This window comes from Haliaeetus albicilla, chromosome 4, assembly GCF_947461875.1.
Source record: "Haliaeetus albicilla chromosome 4, bHalAlb1.1, whole genome shotgun sequence".
Taxonomy (NCBI): domain Eukaryota; kingdom Metazoa; phylum Chordata; class Aves; order Accipitriformes; family Accipitridae; genus Haliaeetus; species Haliaeetus albicilla.
Window position 1 is genome coordinate 31530148 of NC_091486.1, and position 19166 is coordinate 31549313.

The 19166-nt window shown below is 41.3% G+C and overlaps 3 protein-coding genes across 9 annotated transcripts in view; 2 read left to right on the forward strand and 1 right to left on the reverse strand.

Moving 5' to 3' along the window:
• The window catches only part of ORC2 (origin recognition complex subunit 2), a 22543-nt gene extending 13263 nt beyond the window's left edge, over nucleotides 1-9280 (forward strand). Inside the window, exons 13-17 of one of the 3 annotated variants that reach the window (XM_069781764.1) lie at nucleotides 654-800; nucleotides 1385-1556; nucleotides 1885-1946; nucleotides 2714-2832; nucleotides 4377-4643. In XM_069781764.1, coding sequence (XP_069637865.1) covers nucleotides 654-800; nucleotides 1385-1556; nucleotides 1885-1946; nucleotides 2714-2832; nucleotides 4377-4445 — 569 coding nt within the window. In that variant the 3' untranslated portion in view covers nucleotides 4446-4643. Of the gene's footprint in view, nucleotides 1-653; nucleotides 801-1384; nucleotides 1557-1884; nucleotides 1947-2713; nucleotides 2833-3489; nucleotides 4644-8160 lie in introns of those variants that run through there. The other 2 variants (XM_069781765.1, XM_069781763.1) reach the window with 2 other exon arrangements.
• NIF3L1 (NGG1 interacting factor 3 like 1) lies at nucleotides 6108-12537 on the reverse strand. Of its 2 annotated transcripts, none has more exons than XM_069781791.1 (7): nucleotides 12429-12537; nucleotides 11561-12004; nucleotides 10675-10840; nucleotides 10105-10228; nucleotides 9591-9729; nucleotides 8206-8289; nucleotides 6108-7215 (listed from the first exon to the last, which is right to left on the reverse strand). In XM_069781791.1, exons 2-7 carry the CDS (start codon nucleotides 11994-11996, stop codon nucleotides 7031-7033), a joined length of 1134 nt encoding a protein of 377 aa, XP_069637892.1. In that variant the 5' UTR covers nucleotides 11997-12004; nucleotides 12429-12537; the 3' UTR covers nucleotides 6108-7030. The 2 variants fall into 2 exon arrangements, with proteins under 2 accessions (XP_069637892.1, XP_069637893.1); XM_069781792.1 differs by lacking the exon at nucleotides 12429-12537 and adding an exon at nucleotides 12241-12389.
• On the forward strand, nucleotides 12483-19132 carry PPIL3 (peptidylprolyl isomerase like 3). 4 transcript variants are annotated; one of them, XM_069781795.1, is made up of 8 exons: nucleotides 12489-12596; nucleotides 13204-13267; nucleotides 13590-13637; nucleotides 14824-14898; nucleotides 15673-15766; nucleotides 16399-16466; nucleotides 16927-17045; nucleotides 18730-19132. In XM_069781795.1, exons 3-8 carry the CDS (start codon nucleotides 13635-13637, stop codon nucleotides 18854-18856), a joined length of 486 nt encoding a protein of 161 aa, XP_069637896.1. In that variant the 5' UTR covers nucleotides 12489-12596; nucleotides 13204-13267; nucleotides 13590-13634; the 3' UTR covers nucleotides 18857-19132. The 4 variants fall into 4 exon arrangements, with proteins under 4 accessions (XP_069637894.1, XP_069637897.1, XP_069637896.1 ...); XM_069781793.1 differs by lacking the exon at nucleotides 13204-13267 and having other exon boundaries at nucleotides 12483-12596; XM_069781796.1 differs by lacking the exon at nucleotides 14824-14898 and having other exon boundaries at nucleotides 12488-12596.
• Nucleotides 19133-19166: the final 34 nt, after the last annotated feature.

Sequence of the window (19166 nt, forward strand, 5' to 3'; positions counted from 1 at the left end):
ACAAAAACTGGCTACTGTTCCAGAATTGTTTCTGTACTCAGGAAATAACTGTTCCCAGGATAGGTATAGCAGCACAAGCTAGCTGGAAATTTTAACATCTACCATTTGCATTATCCAAGCTAAGTCTTTGTAATTTTTTTGAGGACTTGGTGGGAAGGATTTCCAATGAAGTTAGTATGCTTTGGATCCAACCGTGAATAGAAAATGCATTTTCATTGTGTGAGGAGGAGCTTAAGGATCCTAGTCATGTAACTCAAAAGCAGCTGAACAAACTGTGCTTGGACTTCCATCCTAAAATATATTTGAATGGTCTTGAATTGCAGGACTAAAAGTCATAGCTAAAAGGGCAATTCCTGGTAAAGCCACGAGCAAGTGGGAAGTACATTATAAGAGAAAAGCTTAAACTGCAAAAAGAACTGTAGCTGTGATGAGAACTGTGATACAGTGAATTGAGAAAAAGCCTTCTAGGTGCTCAGAAACACAAAGTGTGGGGTAGAGATCTAAGTAAGCTGTACAAGAAAAATTATTTGATATTGGAGTGATGAATATGGAGCCTGATGGAATAGACTTGTCCTAGGCAGCACTGGGAATGGGAAACCACTTTGTGTGCAGTTTCTTTGATTGGTTCTCTGCTGTTTTTTCTGACCTTGCAGATTCATCTTTACAGCTCTATGTCCTCATTCATAACCTGGACAGCCAGATGTTGAGAGGAGAAAGAAGTCAGCGGATCCTTGCACAGTTATCCTCTCTGCCTAGCATTTACCTCATTGCCTCTATCGATCACATCAATGCTCCTCTCAGTGAGTCCCCTTGGGCCTGATGTAGCAAAGAGAGAAGAATCTGTGTTCTACTGTGGGGCTGCTGAGCATGTTTCATAAGATCATGTATTACTGTTGATGTGCAAAATAGGTCTGGTGATGTATGTATGGTGGTAGCAGCTAGAAGCCCCAGTTGGGACTGTGGCTGTGTTGAACCAAAACTGTATAAAGATACTGAAAACTACCAGTCATTGATCATAATATACAAATAGACTTCAGGCTTCTGGCACCCTTTGATTTAGGGAGTTACTGAAATGGAGACTGGATGTTATGTATGTCATTGCATCTATATCAGCCAGAAATTCTTTGCACACTGCTGACTGGAAGGATTTACAGTGTATCTGTGGAGCTGGTATGAAAAAGGGATGTGTGCAAATGCTTTGTTGCAGAGAATTTGTCTTGTTTGAACTGCAAGTATCTGGGTGCATGTACTGTGAATTTCAGAAGCAGACGTTGTTTCCTCAAATCCTACAGTAGAACTAAGTACTTTTTAATATTGCTTATTTAACACCTTAGAAAAGCTAAATCTCCCAATTCTGTCTGCTCTTTCTTTTCTCTCTATCTAGTGTGGGATCAGGCAAAGCTAAGCCTCTACAACTGGCTTTGGTATGAAACAACCACATTTAGTCCTTATGTGGAAGAAACGTCTTATGAGAACTCGTTTTTAGTACAACAGTCGGGATCTTTGGCTTTGAGCTCCCTAACACATGTCCTGCGCAGTCTCACTCTCAATGCCAGGTAAGACACTGTTATACTTCACAGTAGCACTTGCTGAGGATCCAGTCCTTACTAATGTTACTCTGGTCTACACCTAGCAGGAGGCAATCCCTGTTTTCTGACAACAATGTTCAAGATGAAGATGGTAGGACCTGGGTTCCAATTGACTGGTTACTTTAAATGAACAGTGTTTGGATAGCAAGCCTTGTCCAGTGACAAGATTCATGCACAAAGTCCTGGTCATGAGGAAAAAATCAGTTAACGTTTTCTAATGGTGGGGGTTTGGGGGGTTTGGTTTGTTTTTTGTTTTTTTTTCCTTTTGATTTTCCCCTCTCCTCCTTTCATTTAGAGGGATATTCAGACTGCTTGCTCAGTACCAGCTGGAGAACAAGGACAACCCATCTTATCCAGGTATGTACCCACCTTTTCTCATCTGTTTGGGGTGTTGCCATTTCCAGCTCCGTCACAGCGGCACTGGCTTTTGGTATGCAGGTGACATCACCAGCAACAGAAGCGCTGTAACCATTGGCTCAGTGAGGCTCAGTGGCACAGACTGTCTTTCTAGTGGTACTGTGTCTGACTCTGACAGGAAATCAATAGACTAGCTGGTTCTGAAGGACCTCCTCTTACTGTCGTCTACTTTGATGTTTAGACATGACTGAGACCATTCATGTGGAGTTAAAAAATTAAAGGAAGAATATGAATTTGCATAACTAGCACTTAAAGGACCAGGGAAAGACAGGAGATTCTGTTCCCATGCTGCTCCTATCTAAGTGACTTCTGATGTGTCCCTGCTTTCTAGGATACATGTCAAATGTTCCTTCACTGTCTAACAGGTGCTGCAGGGGATATGAATAACATGTTAATGGTAAAGAAAGTTGGAAGTAAGATGGAGGAGCTGGAAATTAAGAGAGAGTAACCGTGTTGAGAAGTGCATTTAAAGCGCTATTGAAATCCCAGTAGGCAAACAGGGTGACTGGAACGTTAATTCAGCTGTTTTCTATTAATTACTGAAATATTAGCTTGGCTGTGTACTTGAAAGAAGTGATGTTAATGTAGCCACTGTGGTCTAAGCCAAAGCAAGATCTGTAGGTGGAGATAATATGTTGTTAGACCTGGAAAAATCTGACAATCTTTTACCACTTCAATTTCTTGTTCTCAACTTTTTCTATCTCCAGGGCTGTCTTTCCAAGACTTTTACCAGCAGTGTCGGGAGGCTTTCCTTGTGAACAGTGACCTGACACTCAGGGCACAGCTGACAGAATTCAGGGACCACAAACTCATCCGGACCAAGCGGGTGAGTTGGGGAAAGAAGATAATTCTGTTTATCCGCCACCTTAAACAAAAAAGATGCTTACTTGCTACTAAGTATCCCTAAGACACCACTCTGCAGCTCACAGTGAGGCTGTGTTGTTTGAAGCACCTAGGAACTAGCAAAGGGCTGAAATTCTGTAATTGCAGCTCTTTCCATGCCTCCAATTTGTCAGCACCCTTTACATGGATAGGGGGCTGTAAAAATGCAGTGTGGTTTGGTTACTCAGCAACCTACAGGTCTCTTCTTCCTGAAGACCTTGAGAAGTAACGTACTCTGGAGCCTGCCAGTCTGCTTCCAATAGTTACCTGTATTTGTACCAGGGAAGAATGCAGGCTGGTCCTAATAATGAGGCGGTATAGCAGTACTAGATATGGGAACGCGGTGTTGAGGAGTTGTGTAGTGTCACACTAGCATAGCCCACCAGCAGAGTTCTCATTTACAAATGACTTTTCTCAGTATTTCTGCATTTCCAGTGTTGCTGTAGTTAAACATTCCTGGTTTTCAGCAACATAGTCCTTCTGAATACTGGCCAGCTCGCATCCAGACTGCAAATAAATGTTAGCATTGCAGTGCTCTCTAGTAGCTTGCATTGCACTGTGCATTGGTGTTAACACGATGTATATGCATGTCTGTTCTCAGGGAGCTGATGGTGTGGAATACTTATTAATTCCTGTAGATGACAGTACCTTGACCGACTTCTTAGAGAAAGAGGATGAAGATGTGTAACGTCTCTTTGTTCTCAAAGCGTCTGCGGCAATTGCTCTCAAGGGCTGCTGGGGAGGGGCCTATACTCACATCTCTCTCCCTCCAACCCAAAGGCTGCTGGACTACTTACTGAAATGTAATAATTGCAAGGAACAATGCTCGTTGTTCAACTACTTCAGGTAGTTTGGAATGATGACTTCTGTAAGCAAGGCATCTCTTGCTCTGTAGTTAGATTTGTCTGCTTTGTCTCTTAGCTCAGATAATGCCTTCTTCACATCTATGCAGCCAACCTTACAGCCAGAAGAACAAACTCGGTAAGATTGTGCCTTCTGCTCTCTACCTCACCGGACATGAGGGTTTGATTGGAGCAGTTTACTTGGAAAGTGCAAATCACTAGATGGTCAGAACTTTAGTTTGTACTAGTGGTGCACCTTTTCTCACCTGGGTGCTTTCCAATACTCCTTTACCAGTTAGACAAGACTACCTTCCAGTGTATGAAGAAGCCAAGGTTTATAAAGCTAAGAGACCTGCCTTGACTGCATGAGGAAAGGAGGATACTAGTGGGTTTGGGACACCGTGGGTAACTTATTAAATTCTGGCAATAGAACTGAAGGACTTGCCCCAAATCCTTTTGTAAGTAGGTAGATTGAGATAGATAATCAAAACTGTGATGGACTCAAGTCATTGCCTGTGGCGAGGGTGAGAGGATCCAGCATCTTTCATATATTTTCTAAGTTGCAATCCAGGAACATGAAGAGGCTGTGAATTTTTTTTATTTTTTAAAAGCTTGATTGTATGTATGTATGTATTTTTTACATCAGGAGCGTCCACTGATCCTGGAGGAGGCCTTAAATGCCACTTATAAGCTCTCCTTTTTTTTAAGCCCTTAGAGGTTGGGAGACTGCTAAAGTTTGACAGCTTTTCTTCACTTTTTTTCTCAGGTATGTGGGAGTAAGCCCTATAGTTCATCAACTGTAGTCTGCCAGCCAGACTTCAGGGACTCTGTATGTCTAATATTTGGTAGCTGTGTTACAGCTTAATGTTGTAATAGTGCAAATCAATCAAATAAAGTACTTCATTAATTTTCATTAGCTTGTCTTGTCTTCCACCAACTTTTTATGTTATAGAAAGATAGAGATCCTTCTGGCAGTTGTGTGAAAGTCTCGTTTTGATTATTATGTGGAATATCTGTGCAAATCCTCATGCAATGTGCAGAAGATTTCAAACTACTAAGTAAAAATATTTTCTATTGTTTCTTATAAGGTATCAGCATTAAAAATAGTTTGCCTGCCTTTAAATACCAGTATATAGCTTTTGAAGAGAACCAAAACATCACATGGAATAGTATTGTTACCTGGTCTACCCCTCACTGACAGAAGCAACAGACAGACGTTTAGAGCCTGACTTCTGTTTGTATTGAAAACATGGGGTATCTACTTATCCCACTGACAATCTGATTCTTCAAATATAGGACCTAATTAGCTTTGCTGGAGACTCTAATGGGGAAAAGTGGTACATGCCAGCAGTACTCTCCAGCTTCCCCCCCCAGAACATTTTCCCACTAACATTTTCTTTCAGTGGTACATGCTTCTGCATTTTACAGGCTACAATTCCAAAACTTTGCAAAATGCATCAGATCCTGCCTATCACTACTTAGGCTACAGTCAGAATCACTAAAACTGGGATCAGGGCATTGTGTCTTACCCAAGTTCTTTAAGTCAGGTATAGCATTCAAGAACAAGAACTCTGCCACTTGAAGAGATGTGTTCTTGGAAAAACTTGGAAAGTACTGTAGCTAAGCAGTAACCACATCCTATTTTGCAGTCCTTTAACTCTGTCCACAGTTAGTATGAAATTCAAGATTTAATTTATATTCTGAGTATATATGGAAGATACCACCTAATGTGTTTACAGATAGTGATACCATAGTGCATTTTCAGTGCAACTGCATCTAGTTTTCTAGATGTGAAATTTACTTCAATGAAGTGCTATAATCATTCTGAGTTCAGAGTTATCCACTGTTTTGGTAGACTACCAGATGCCCATACAGCCCAAGAGGAGGACTGCAGGAGATAACACACATCTGCTACGAGAAGGTTAAGTTTGAATCAGTCTTTTGGCTGCTGCTCATTCTGTGATGCAAGCATGCAAGCTAAAGAAAATTACTGTGAATTAATTCCTGTGGGTTTTGTGTTAAAAGTATTTTATCCTGATGTCATGCTGTTTCTGGACAATTACCTCATCTATGGATTAATTTTCTGTCTCTTGAATTCTGTGTATGTACTAAGGTAGTAGCATTTTAATGTCTTCTGTAGCAATATAGAACTGTTGGATTTGTAGGGATCACTTCTACAGTCCTGTCCTTTACTTTTGGGAAAGAAGAAATTTCTTCCCACTTCCTGTTCCCCAGCTTACTGAGAGGTCTTCATGGTATTCGTAAGAACTATGGCCTTTATATAGCCTCAGTAGCTTCAGATAATGCTGGAGTCATCTCTTTCCACTTACATTTAAGTAAGTGGAACAAGACGTACGCAATTACACAGTAAAGACACTGCTTGATAAGCCAGTTTTATTAACTTAAGCTTAAAAGGATGGTGCCAAGATCTTTACAAATTTGCAATGGAAATATTTTCATTTTGTTTAAATATTCTTCTGGTGTGCACTTAATCCAGAGATGGTAAGGTATGCAACTGGGAGATTTTTTTTTCTTTGAAAACAGACACAACAAAAAAAACTTAAATAAAAACCTAGCATTATCAGAGGTAAAAATGCTACTTGTTCAGTTTTAGTAATCCTGTAATTAAGAGCCATAGTTATAGAAACTGTTTTTAAAAGAAAGTAACAACGGCACCTTAAATTAATTTACAGTTTTGTTAAGGAATTGACTTTTCACCTTCCAAAGCTTTTTTAATTGAGAGTCCCTCTACTAAAAAGCCTTAAAGCTGCATTAATGGTAGGTTGTGCAGTTGAATGCTAGTACCAAATACCTGAATTGTGTTCTATATTTGTGTATGAGCGATGTCTTAGTAAAACTCTTAATGCAAATGGGTGATCCATACCCTTTCATTAACTATTATCATGAGATTTATTAGTTAAAATATCAGTGACTTGTACTGACACGATTCGATGTAACTGTAGTAGGGTAGAACTGCTGTGTAAGCTTAAAACTGGATTTTACCCAAACCAATCCTTGAGTATCATGGTTATCAAATATACCTAGTAAGAGCATGCAGTAACAGTAAATTAATTCAAGTGCAGCCCAGTAATTGAGTAAATCAGCCTTCTGTAGCCCCAAACAAGCATTTATTTATCTGACAGATGACAAAATATATCCCAAACTTTGAGGAAACATAGACTACAATAATTTTGTACTGAACCAATTCAGAGCATCTTCATTAAGCTTGCAATTGGATTGGTCTGTGCAAGATACCATGAAACTCTTGAATGAACTCTCACTCCTGTTTTTTTTCTTTCCCTATGCCACCTGGAGGGGATCTCTATCTTTCTCAGACACAATTATGTTGATTTTGTTCTGTAGGTGGACAGCTAGCATGTCACGCAGCTCTGACAAGAAGCCTCGCTCAGTGTTACTGTGCTCACACAGAATAACACTTATCCCATTGGCAACTGCATCCAGAACATCATGGTGGGACATCTCTCCTGCCATTTTGAGAAAGAAATGCCATGTAGATCACGAACAGTACAGTTTAGGTAACCAGTTCTTTGCAATGTATGCAGAATCTTAGCTAGAAGCTGGGAAGACATTAACAGGGGATATAGCCCATAAGGGGGAGTGCAACACCATCTGCTCAGTATAAGAACATGGAACACTCATACCCTAGTGTCCCTTGAAGGACCTTCAGCTGATATCCCCCATAATACCACTGAGACAAAACCACAGAAATTCCCTGCCCTCTTTGAATAGTGGTAGATTCTGTCACTTTGGGCAGGAAATACGAGTGCACAGAGTGGTTTGGAAGTGGACTGTCTGGATGTCATGTGGGTTGCTGTGATGGAAGATAGCAATTGGGAAGCCTTGCGAAGGAAGTTTTCTGAGGGTCAGCTCTGCAAGGCTGTATGTAAGGGGGAGATGGGACATGCCTTGCCAAAGAACTTGCTTGAATTAAGTTACTACAGAATGCAAGGCAGCCTTCACATTGTTGAGCGAACTGTGGAGAGTAGCTGTCCTGCTGTCAGAAAAGAGGATAATGGACTAAGTGTCCCTTTGGTCAGATACACTATGGGGTTCCTTTGGAAGATTCTGTAGACTACATTATATTCCATCTTCCATTAGGGAATTCTGTAGGGAACTGAAGAAATACCTTGTATCTTGCCAAAAGAGAAACACACTGAAAGTTGTGATAATCAACACTGATTTTTGTGGTGAAATAATGCACGCATAGCAATGTTTTAATTCAAGTAACCTTCACTGTGCCACACAGCCATCTGACCCATGTTATCTCTACTTTAATATTATCCTTCTATCATTCCAATAACTAACTGATTGTTTCTCAGTTATAACAGGTAATTCTTTCTGGCCAAATCCTTCAACAGCCAGTCAACTCTCTTTTCTTTTTTTTTTCTTTTCTTTTTTTTTTTTCCTAGTGACTATTTTTATAAAGATAACGAAACAGCAACATAATCTTTTACCTGTGAGATAGAGGTCAGCTTCCATTCCCTTCAGGATGCTGCTCCCCGAACCAGCACATAGAGCAGCTTTCTTCACTGGCGATTCTGCAGGATACAAGGTGCCACAGTAAAACTCCTTTCCCTCTGTTCAGCCCCCATGTCAGTATTGCTATTAATTGTTTCACAGTAACTACTACCTTGATCAATGGGTCAATGTAAATTTGTTGGAGGAAGAGACACATCTGTCAGTTTGAAAGAGTCATGGGCCTATAACATCTCTGATAATACAGCAAAATTCTCTGTGTACCAAATAGATGTGTAGATCTTTTTCTTCAAGGGGTAGGAAAGTTTGCAGAAAGCTACAGCACAGAGGCTGGCTGCTGGCTAGTTCTCTCCTAGTAAGGTGTTACTTAGCTACGTTTCTGAACCTTTTAATAGGCTGCTACTCTTTCCAGGACTCTCAAGTTCCACCACCATTAGTTTTCCAACTAATGATGCAACTAAGGCAGCATTTTGCCTCTGAGATATACTGGTTCCTAACTTAAAGCTCTCAGAAGGCCAATCTCAGTGCAAGCTGAGACCTGCTCCATGCCATTAAAAATCTGCCCACTTGCTATGATTGCTGATTCCGAACTATTACATATGTGATAGTGACAGGAAATTTAATTCTCCATATATATTACATTCACTAGGGAGAGGGAACACATGACACAGAGAGTTTTCAAATTGTAGTTTGGAGTTTTTTTAGTGCAATTGGTAGTATAAGAGGCTTCTAATAAGACTTCTGTCTCATAAGTTACAAAGAGTTCTCCACAAATTTGCTCTCACAAATTCTAACAGCTGTGTTCCTTGGAGATTAGTAAAGGTAACTGGGATAAGAGGATGCTTGCTCCATGTTCTACTAGTGACCCACTGTTTGAGCTAGGATAGCTCACCTTCTTTGCCACTATTTCATCAAAACATGGATGGTTACATGTTCATAAGGATACCATAAAGCATCTTACTATTTTAAGGTGCTTTTAAATGTCACATTTGGTCACAAAAGGGAGTGTACAATGAAATGGTACACATTTGTGTCTGATATCCTGCGGGGGGAGAAACAAAAAAATCTTAAGTCATTATACAAGTTATGAAAAAGGATGTCTCATATTCAACTTGTGCTGTCCCTTCTTCACAGTGACAACCAGCATAATCTAGAATTTCTAATTAAAAATACAGATGAGATTCTTTTTGTGTGATTGTATCATGTAAATTCTAAAATGCTGTTTCTTAACAAGTGCTTCATACTACCTGGAAGTAAACCTATCCAAGGCAGCAGTATTTCACACACTCATGCACACACTCACGCTCTTTGTCTTCCTGGAATCCTAGTTCCAATGGACAGTCTTACTTGCAGGCCTGTTTACCTAGTGTCTTGCCCATTCCCACAGCTAAGCGGATGTGGGGTAATTTTAGGTGGCTTTTGATACGCTTAATTATGTCTGACAAGGAGACTGGCTCGCTCAGTGTGCACAGACGTCCCATTCCAGTATGAGGAAGAAGCGGCTGAAAAGAAATTAAAGTTACTGTGAGAAAGCTGACTCCAGAAGTTCTCATTGCTTTCCATACTGTACAAAGATGAGTATATTGGGCATTCAGGAATGCCTCTGAACTTTATGAAAATGCTTGTGATGTTCTTGAATGTAACGTACTAACTACACTAGCTATTGGAACTGATTTCAGAATTAGTACAGGCCACACAGCTATTTTCATTGTTTTGGAAAATGTGTGTGGCTTCAAGTCTCCACAGGCCAGTATTTCAGAGCACTGACAGGGCAGCATAGGAAACCTGTGATGCTACCGACTACTGAATTTCAGTGTTTAGGGGACTCAGCTCACACAAGTAATACATTCATTGGAAGTAATAAGTGATTTTGTTACCTTTTGTAATAAGAGAATCTCAGTCTTGTGATAAAGGCTGTGCTGGGACAATAATGCCACCACCTCCAACAGTGCTTTCTGAGAGCAGCTCAAAGTGACTCGTGTTTGCTCCTCACCTTCAACCCTGAGGAAAGATACGCTTGGTGCTTGCTAAGAAACTAGATAAAATTTCAGCATCATATTAATATAAAACAAAGCTATTCTAGCCCAGTGGCTATTCTACCACAGAGAAAGGAAAAAAGAAGCATTTTAATAGCCTAGCCTAGTCTAGTCTACTCTCTTGGAAGAAACAGATACGGGAATTGAACTCAACTGTCCTCATCAAATTTCCTGTTAATATTTTTCTTTACCACTTCTAATCTACGTGATGCTACACTGAGTTGCTGTTACCATTTACTATAACATAGATTGATCAGAAAGGGATGATTATTCCTTAAGTTTCTAGATCTGTTGCTGAAAAAAGTAGCAGCAATGCAAAGAGGAACAAACTGATTACGACAGTAAAATACAATTCCAGCAACTTATTATTTCAAACAACAGAAAGAATACATTAGAGAGTGAAGCAGATACCTGGCAGGGAGAGTAGTGAGACAGGAGATACCTTGGATGCCTTTGATTTTGGACAGCACCGTGTCCAGATGCTCAGTGTTGTCTGCGCAGAATTCTACCCGGTGAGTGCCCTCAGCTGGATAGCTTGGTGCAGTTGATGGATGCAGTGGGATGAAAGTACAAGCACCTGAGAAAACAGTATAAGATTGCTGTTTTATAAAGCTGGATAAGTATCCTAATACTGATTTAGCACACATCCTAAAGAGATGATGCAGATTTTGCACTTGAATCCATTTTCCCTGATCAGAACTGAGGACTTCTTGCCCTGCTGTCTCCATTAGGCACAGTCTATTTTAAATGCGAAAAAGTTGATGGATATATATTATTTGTCATTTTTAATGTCATCTGTTTTATCCTAAGAATTGCACGAAACCAAAATAGTTTCTGGTTTGTAAATCAGGCTGGAAAAGACATAGCTGATTTCATTTATGAGCCACAATACAGGATAAAAATCTAGAAGAATTTTTCCTTTGCAAACAATGAGATCTTGCTCTTTATAAATTAAAGGTGGTGATTTAAAGTCAGTGCTCTAAACTTTGCAGCCAAGATGGACAATAAATATGCTGCACCAGTTCCAACTACATCCAATAGCAGAGTCAGGCATCTGAACGTGTCCTCTAGTGTTTGGATCTGGTATTCCTCACCAAGATAAATTCCGTAAAATATTTTTAGGGTACTTAGAACTACTAGAAAAATATTGGGGGGGAAGAAAAAAAAAAAAAGTCCTCAAATCATACCTGTGAAACCTGGAAGAAAGGAAAATGAGGGAAGGTCCCCCACATAAAATAGCATATACTGATGAATAATTTTAACCTTTTTTTTTTTTGCTTGTTTAACAGAATCTTACCGAGTCCCTTTGTTAGCCAGTTATTGACTCCGTGAGGTATAGCATCATACGCTGTATGCGGAGAGTAAATCCCAATTCTGTGCTCCAGGGCTCGGATGACCAGCCGTTCCTTCCAGGTCTTCCACGTTACTCGCTTGAGTGGTGTGAATATAGGAGGGTGGTAAGAAAGAATAAGGTCTGCCTTCTTCTGCACTGCCTCTTCCATCACCTCCTCAGTGAGATCATTCGTGAGGAAAAGGGTGTTCACAGTGTGGGGAGGACTTGGTTCCACCAGCAACCCCACATTGTCCCAGCTTTCGGCCAGCGAGAGGGATGCAAAGTCATTCAGGGCAGAAACGAGCTCCCCGAGATTCATGAGGGAGCGTGAGGGCAGGTGCCCCAAAGCACGGATGCAGCGGAGAGGCCGGCGAACCAGCTGCGTGCCAGGCAGCAGCATGCAGCTGTCTGTGGAGGGGTTAAAAAGAGGCAAGAATAAGCCTAGGTAGTTCACTGCCTGAAACGGCAGCGTTAAGAGCGTTCAGGCGGCGAAGGCCGCCCCGCTGACAGGCGAGTGCGGCCCGGCCTCCCCCCAGCAGCCGCCGCAGTCGGAGTCGCGCCGCCCCGGGCACACCCTCCCCGCCCCCGGGGCTCTCACGGTGAAAGGCCACAAGCGACCCTGTAGAGTCGTGCAAGAAACGTACGGAACTTCAGCCTCCTCCATCTTCACGCACTAAAACCGACCCGCAGAATCCAGCCGGAGAAGCGTTTGCCTCTCGCGGAGGGGGGAAGCGAGCGGGACCGGGACAGGCGGCCGCGGCCGCGGCCGGCGGCCTCCGCCCTCCGCCCAGGCCGCCGAGGAGGGCTCGCCGCCGCGGGGCCCCGCACTCACCTCACGCCGGAGCAGCGCCCGGACTGCGGGGCGGGGCCTGCGCTCGGCCCCGCCGCTTCCGCCGCGCTAGCGGGGCTGGGGGCGGCCCGGCCCCTTCCTGCCCGCCTGAGGGGAGCCGGGGAGCCGCTTGCCGGCAGCGGGCGCTGGGTTTGGGTCCAGCCTCGGCAGGTTTGTGCGAGGCCTCCGTGTGGCCGGGCGAGGGTGAAGGCGCCGGGGCGGCGCGGGAAGGCCGAGCTGGCGGCCGGGGGACGGCGGGCGCCCCGGCCGGGCCGGGCCGGGCCGGGCCGGTGCCGGCTGGCCGAGTCGCTCGTCGGTGGAGGGGGCGGCGGGCGAGCGGAGCCCGCGCCTGCCTCCTGCGCGTGGGTTTTCGGTGGAAGCACCTCAGATCGGCAGAAAAGGAGCGATAGCGCCACGCCGTCGTTGGTCAGACAGGAGCCGAGGGCAAGTGGGCTGCAGTGAGCGCGGTCGGCCCTTGGGATGCCGAACCGGGGCGTGCGCGGTGCCGGTTGCTCGTCCTGGCGCCCCGCCGCCCAAGGCGGCTGCAGCCGGGGGTGCAGGCGGGGCCGGGCCGGAGCTGGCTGCTGGCGGGTTCCCCGGCTTCTGTGAGAGGCCTTGCCAAGCCTGGGGCTAACCAGGGAGGGCGGTACGTGGAGAAGAAATTAGCGCGTGGAACTGTTGATTTGCGCACAACTGCGGTTTTATTATCATCGTTCCAAATGCTTTGTTCGAAAATATTACTGAGGTGAAAAAAGTTTCATCCTGTGCTTGGATGCAGGTACCTGTCTGTTGCAGGCACTGACAGTTGTCAGAAGGTGGCTCCAAATCACGCTTCTATTTAGGTACTGGCATGTGGCTTTTATCTATTAAGTTCTGTCATTTATAGAACCATAATTTTTGGAAAAGCTGTGATTGCTTAGTTTAAACTTTCATTTTAGGAAAGGGTGTTTTCCTCCCAGGCTATTTTGTTCGACTCCTTTCTAGTTCTTTATATGCTGCGTAGTTGCATAACGCAAGTAGAACATTTATCCACAGAGTCACTTGAATGGCACTGTAAAACTGTGTGGTGTAAAAGCATATAACCACACAAATATTTTAGAATCAAAAAGAATTGAGGAGTGGTGGGAAAAAAAAACCCCAACAAATTTCCTGTTTTCTTTGCAGGAAGTTGCTGTATACAACTCTACCTCAGCTTTTTGATAAACAGACATGGTGAGAACAATAGCACTTTTTGTATATTTTTCATGCTTTCTGAAATGGTCATCTCTTGGAAAGTGAATAGCTGCTCTACATGTCAAAGGTTTACACATTTTACTCTGATGTTGTGAAGAATTTGTAGTAAAAGTTTAGGCTTTCATTTCAGACTTCTAACAAGATATTGTGAAAAGGAAAATAGGTCAGTTTACATCAGTCTAAAATATAATTAGACTTTCAGTACTAAGATCCTAAATTTTAATCCTACTTTGGCTAATATTTGGTAATCTAGTTTGGTTTCTTTTACCACAGAAGCATTATTCAAGTTGCAAGCACATAGCCCTGCTTGAGTGGATGTAGCCTTCTACACTTGCAGGCTTTTAAAAGTTTAGCAAATCAGGAAAGAGATAAGACTGTGAGTCTTAAACTGTACATACACCTTTTATAGCATCTTCCTGGACATTGCAGGTACTTATCTTCTCTTCTTTCCTTGTATAGTTGTGGAACAGTATGCCAGTATCAACATGACACCGATTTTTATTAGTTTTCCTGTACACTTAGCCTCAGCATAGCCCCATGGTAATTTTTTTGCATAGTTTAGCACTTTCCATGGGAGCACTGTGATATAGAGATATATTTGCTTAGGTGGCTGGGTAACTGCCGTTTTAAATTTTATGAAGGTTATTTATAAATTCTTAAGAAAAGTGTGCAATTTTGTAGATTTGCTTGTTTGTGAAGGTAGATTATATACAGTGCCATTCAGAACTAGCCTTATCACTCAAAAGGCTGCAAGCAAGTGACGCGTATCAGTTGTTCCTCTGGCTGTAAACCAGTGAGGTATGTGTACCACACTGTGATCTGAAATAGATATAACCTTGATTCTTCAACTTTGCAATTAAGTGACTGAGTAGGTCTAGTTTGCAAATGAATAATGTATCTCTGAACTGTAACAGTGTGAAACAGAGCTTCTGCATTACCATGGCGAACTTGATTTGTCCTGAAACTAAACAAAACCAAGTGTTTTCTGGTGATTTCACTGGAAATGTGGAAGCTTTGTGACAGTAGCCTTGTCTCTGGCCAAATATTGAAACAATGGTTATATGCAGTGGTAACTTGCTTATGTTCTCAGTGGGACCAGGAAATAAAACTGAGTCTGTTAGTATTTCATTGCTGATTTAATTATTTTTTTCTGCCTCTTGCTCAGGCTGTCACGCTGCATACTGATGTAGGAGATATTAAAATTGAACTGTTCTGTGAGCGTACACCAAAGACTTGCGAAGTAAGTCAAGTAATGGGAGCAGGATTCCCTAGTGTTAAAACAAAGCAGTAGAAATAGTGAAGACTGTAGAGGACGTGATGTGGCTTTTGCAATTCATCTTTTCACATAATGGAATACTAACATTTTAAGCTTGTACAGTGCCTGTTGCACTCGTGGAGCTTGTGCGCTGTGTCATGCTGCCTAGAGCTTTGCTGCCTGTTTCTTACCAGATAAGGTTTAGCTAAGGTCCCCTTCTTTCCAAGTTCCAGCATCTCCCGAAGTGTCCTTTGCCCTTAAGAGGAAATATGGCACATGGCCTGGGATTCCCAAATTTCCCTGGGTTTGCTCACAGTCGCACGGATTTGATTTTAATTTGAGTGAGAATCACTCCCAGCTTTTCCTTTCTGCAATAAACTTAAGCTTAAATTGAAATAATTTACTTTTTAACTAACAAAGCTAAGGCATGAAGTTATTGATTACAAAAATACATTTACAAAATAAATATACTGAATGGAAGTGATACTTCTGAGCATGTCTTAGGCTTCTTGTTTGTTCCTCAAGTCAGACAACCTTGTGCTGTAAGCTTTATTTAAAATCCTTTGTATCCTTTGACCAAAGGAGCATATTAACTCTAATTTGTTTATGAATATTCTGTGGCAATACACTGTGGAATTCACATGGTCACAATGCAAAGCAGAGGCAAAAGGGTTAGTCTTGATCTTACCAATGTTGTCATTTTAGTAAGAGGAGACTATTTCGAGTTGTTTGCTAATATGGTTTGTTTCATTTCCTTAGAATTTCCTGGCTCTTTGTGCTAGTAACTACTACAATGGATGCATATTTCATCGCAATATAAAGGGCTTCATGGTTCAGACAGGGGATCCATTAGGTAAATTTTTCTGTCCGGGTCTTTCTATAGAAAAATGTACATAAAAATAAAATATAAAGGAATAAAAAGAAATTGTAAGTATGAATATTAAAACCAAAACATAAATAAAGTAAAAACATGAGAATTATTGTATTGTTGATAGAGGTTTTTATGATGAGATTAGTTTTCTGTGGTGAGCTTACAGAAGAGCAGGTGTTACCCTAGTTCTAAATAATCATGCCATAGTAAAGCATTCTACATCTTTAGTTTTTCCAGCTGTTTCCACTAAACATAATCGTTCTGCTGACTTACCAGCTGTTGAACAGGTAGCAGTTGCTACTGTCGTTTCTCTGGTTTCTGCCTGAAAGGCTACACTGCCTCTAAAGCATTTGGGAAAAATCTGGTTCAACTGTGTGTCTGTACTCATACTGAGTTTAATCTGAGGATATGCCAGTGTTTTGTTCTGCTACTTAATAGGTATTCCTTACATAGAGTTATGTCTCTCCCCACTGTCAAGACATGAGAACCCAATCCCTGCCTCAAACAAATTACAGGCTGTCTAGGGTCTTTGTGGTGAAATGTTATAACAGTACATAATTTCTGGATTTTTCAGTCTGAAAATCCAGTAATCTATTGTGGTGCTTCTTCGTCAGGCACTGGGAAAGGAGGTAACAGCATCTGGGGCAAGAAGTTTGAAGATGAATTCAGTGAATACCTAAAGGTATTTCTGTGCTCTCAATATGCAGTTATGTTTTCATATGAATTTTCTTTACAAGTTGGAGAACAATCAGCATTGTGTTGTACTGTTATTAAATACTTCTTTTGTAATTGTGAAGCAAAGTATAATCCTGCAATAAAGAGATACAAAGCTTATTATTAAAGTAGGAACAGGCATTTCTGTACTTGGCAAGTTAGGTTTGAGGGTTTTCGTCACTGAGAACAGAAGTAGAAAGAATTTGTAACAAGGTGTTTTTCATGCACTGAAGGCAAAGTAGTAATTTTTCATTGTAAGAGCAATTTTGAGGAGCTAATTATGGACTGTGATGGAATATATTAGCAACCAAGATTTGTTCTTAATAATGGTATTGAGGCAGAGTACTAAAGTCACAAAGCGCCTTGTACAGGTTAAAGTCCTGCTTTCACAGATGTGTATTCATGTTGAGGTTTTTCTCCTCTTTCAGCACAGTGTCCGTGGGGTAGTTTCAATGGCAAACAATGGTCCGAATACCAATGGATCACAGTTCTTCATCACTTATGGCAAGCAACCACACCTAGACATGAAGTACACTGTGTTTGGAAAGTAAGTGATCCAACTGCATGCCTCCTTATCATAGTGTGTGAAGGATCTGAATATTTCAGGGCACATGCAGTGCAAATTTAGAAGCTTCTGGTTCTAAAACTCATTAAAATATTGGATATGTATATGTAAATGTGTGCTCTTGCACTTTCACCAGAATTAGTTGCTCAAAAATGCTGCTCCCTTTTTCTTAGTAGTAGGGAATTCAGTGGAAATAGGCATATTAAAAATTGCCTCAAGAATGGAGCTTTTTTTTTTCTTTTCTTTTTTCCCCCCCTCCCACTAGTTATTCCAGCGTGCCTTTTCATCCATCCCCAAAAGGATGCAGCCTGATTTTAAGCAAACTCCAGAACAGCTGGATACATAGTTGTAGGGTTTACTGAGAAGCAAGAACCTGATTTGGGACTGAATCTGGGGATGGATATGGGACTGACATAGTCATGCTTCTGTTTAGGAGGAACTTCCTGTTGGTCAGATAAACCTCATGGAACTGACAGTTTATAAAATCAGATGAGGTTTTTTAAGATGCATCATTATTTTAAAATATTCTTATGTTAATAGACACTACTGATAATGTATCATCCTTAAAGCTATTGTTTAATTTTTGAGTCTTTGAGATACTGCTTCTTCTATTTCAAAATCATGGTAATGTCTTTTCTTTTGCTTATTGTTTAAAAAGTCTCTAGTGTATGAGTGAATCTGCTGAGAAAAAGTTGCCTTTACTAAATGAAATTAAATATTCAAAGGAAACTATTGAAATGTGAAAATACTGTTTTCTACCACTTGTTTATAGGCATCTAAGTATAGGTATTCCTTTCATTTCTGAGTTTGTTTAGAAGTGTGATTGAAAGTAGGTGGTTTTTTTTTTAGACATCTTTCTTAGAAAAGAGTAGAGGCTCTGACTGATGAACTTTGCCAGGTTTTCTGTGGCAGTTTAAGATGCTCCTGCCCCAGTTGCAGAATCAGCAGAACAGCATATGCAGTCCCTGCTGGCCTACAATCCAGCATCCTAGATTCAAAGAGTTGATGAATGTAACTGAACTGTGAACAGCACAACGTGTTTTCTCCCAAGTCCATTACTGGGGAGTAAACTGCCAAGATTTACCAGAGCTAGTTACTTAAACTAAAAATAAAGAGGTTTATTAGAACAATCTCTCTTGCCATTTCCTCAGCCTGAACAGGTGATGTGAAAGCCTAAATTTACTTGTGCCATTAGATTTACACAGTTATCAGTGATTCTGTTCAATCTTGTCTTTGAATCAGAAGGTTAGAAATTATAATCTCACATTTGGAAATTGATCTTTCCAGCAATAGGATTTCAGTAATTCACAGTGAAGTTTGCTATGGCCAGTATCTTGCTACTACTTAAACCTGTACTATGATTGGTCAGTCCTGCCTGCTAAGAAGTGCAGCCAGGGTCTTTATACAGCTATGGTTGGTACAAAATATGATACTGTCAGGTCAGTGGGAATTATTTGTACTTTTTATCAGAATCTGTCATGGATGCTTAATACTTCATTTCAAAATACGATGTATGCCATATATAATGTTTTGGCTGTCCTATTTGTGTCATTTGCTTGCAAAGTCCTTGCCCTATGATACTTCACTGTAAAGTGCTTTGGGTTATCTCAGTTGTGAAATTTAAATCATTATTAGGAGATTGCTAGCACTTCTGCTTTTCTTCCAGAGTTATTGATGGCTTGGAGACCCTGGATGAGCTAGAGAAGCTGCCTGTGAATGAGAAAACCTACCGACCTCTAAATGATGTTCGCATTAAAGATATTACAATTCATGCCAACCCTTTTGCTCTGTAGCCAGAGTGCCTCGACACATTCTTTAGAGACTGGTCAGATCGACTGCTGGGTTATGGGGTTTAAAGTGTTATTATAAAGGGTTATGTGAGCTGGATCATACCTTTGTTCATTGAATGCAGGATTTTCAGGAGTTGTGAGATTGAGTTGTCACAGAGGAGTCTTGTGCTTTAGAAGCCTGTTTTTCCAGAGTATCTTCCAGGATTTTTATTTTAAAACATTGCTTTTTATACTTGTAAAATAAGAAAAGACTTTAAAAAATATATATTTTTTTGCAAATCTTTGGGTTTTGCCTTATCTTTCTTAGTGATAC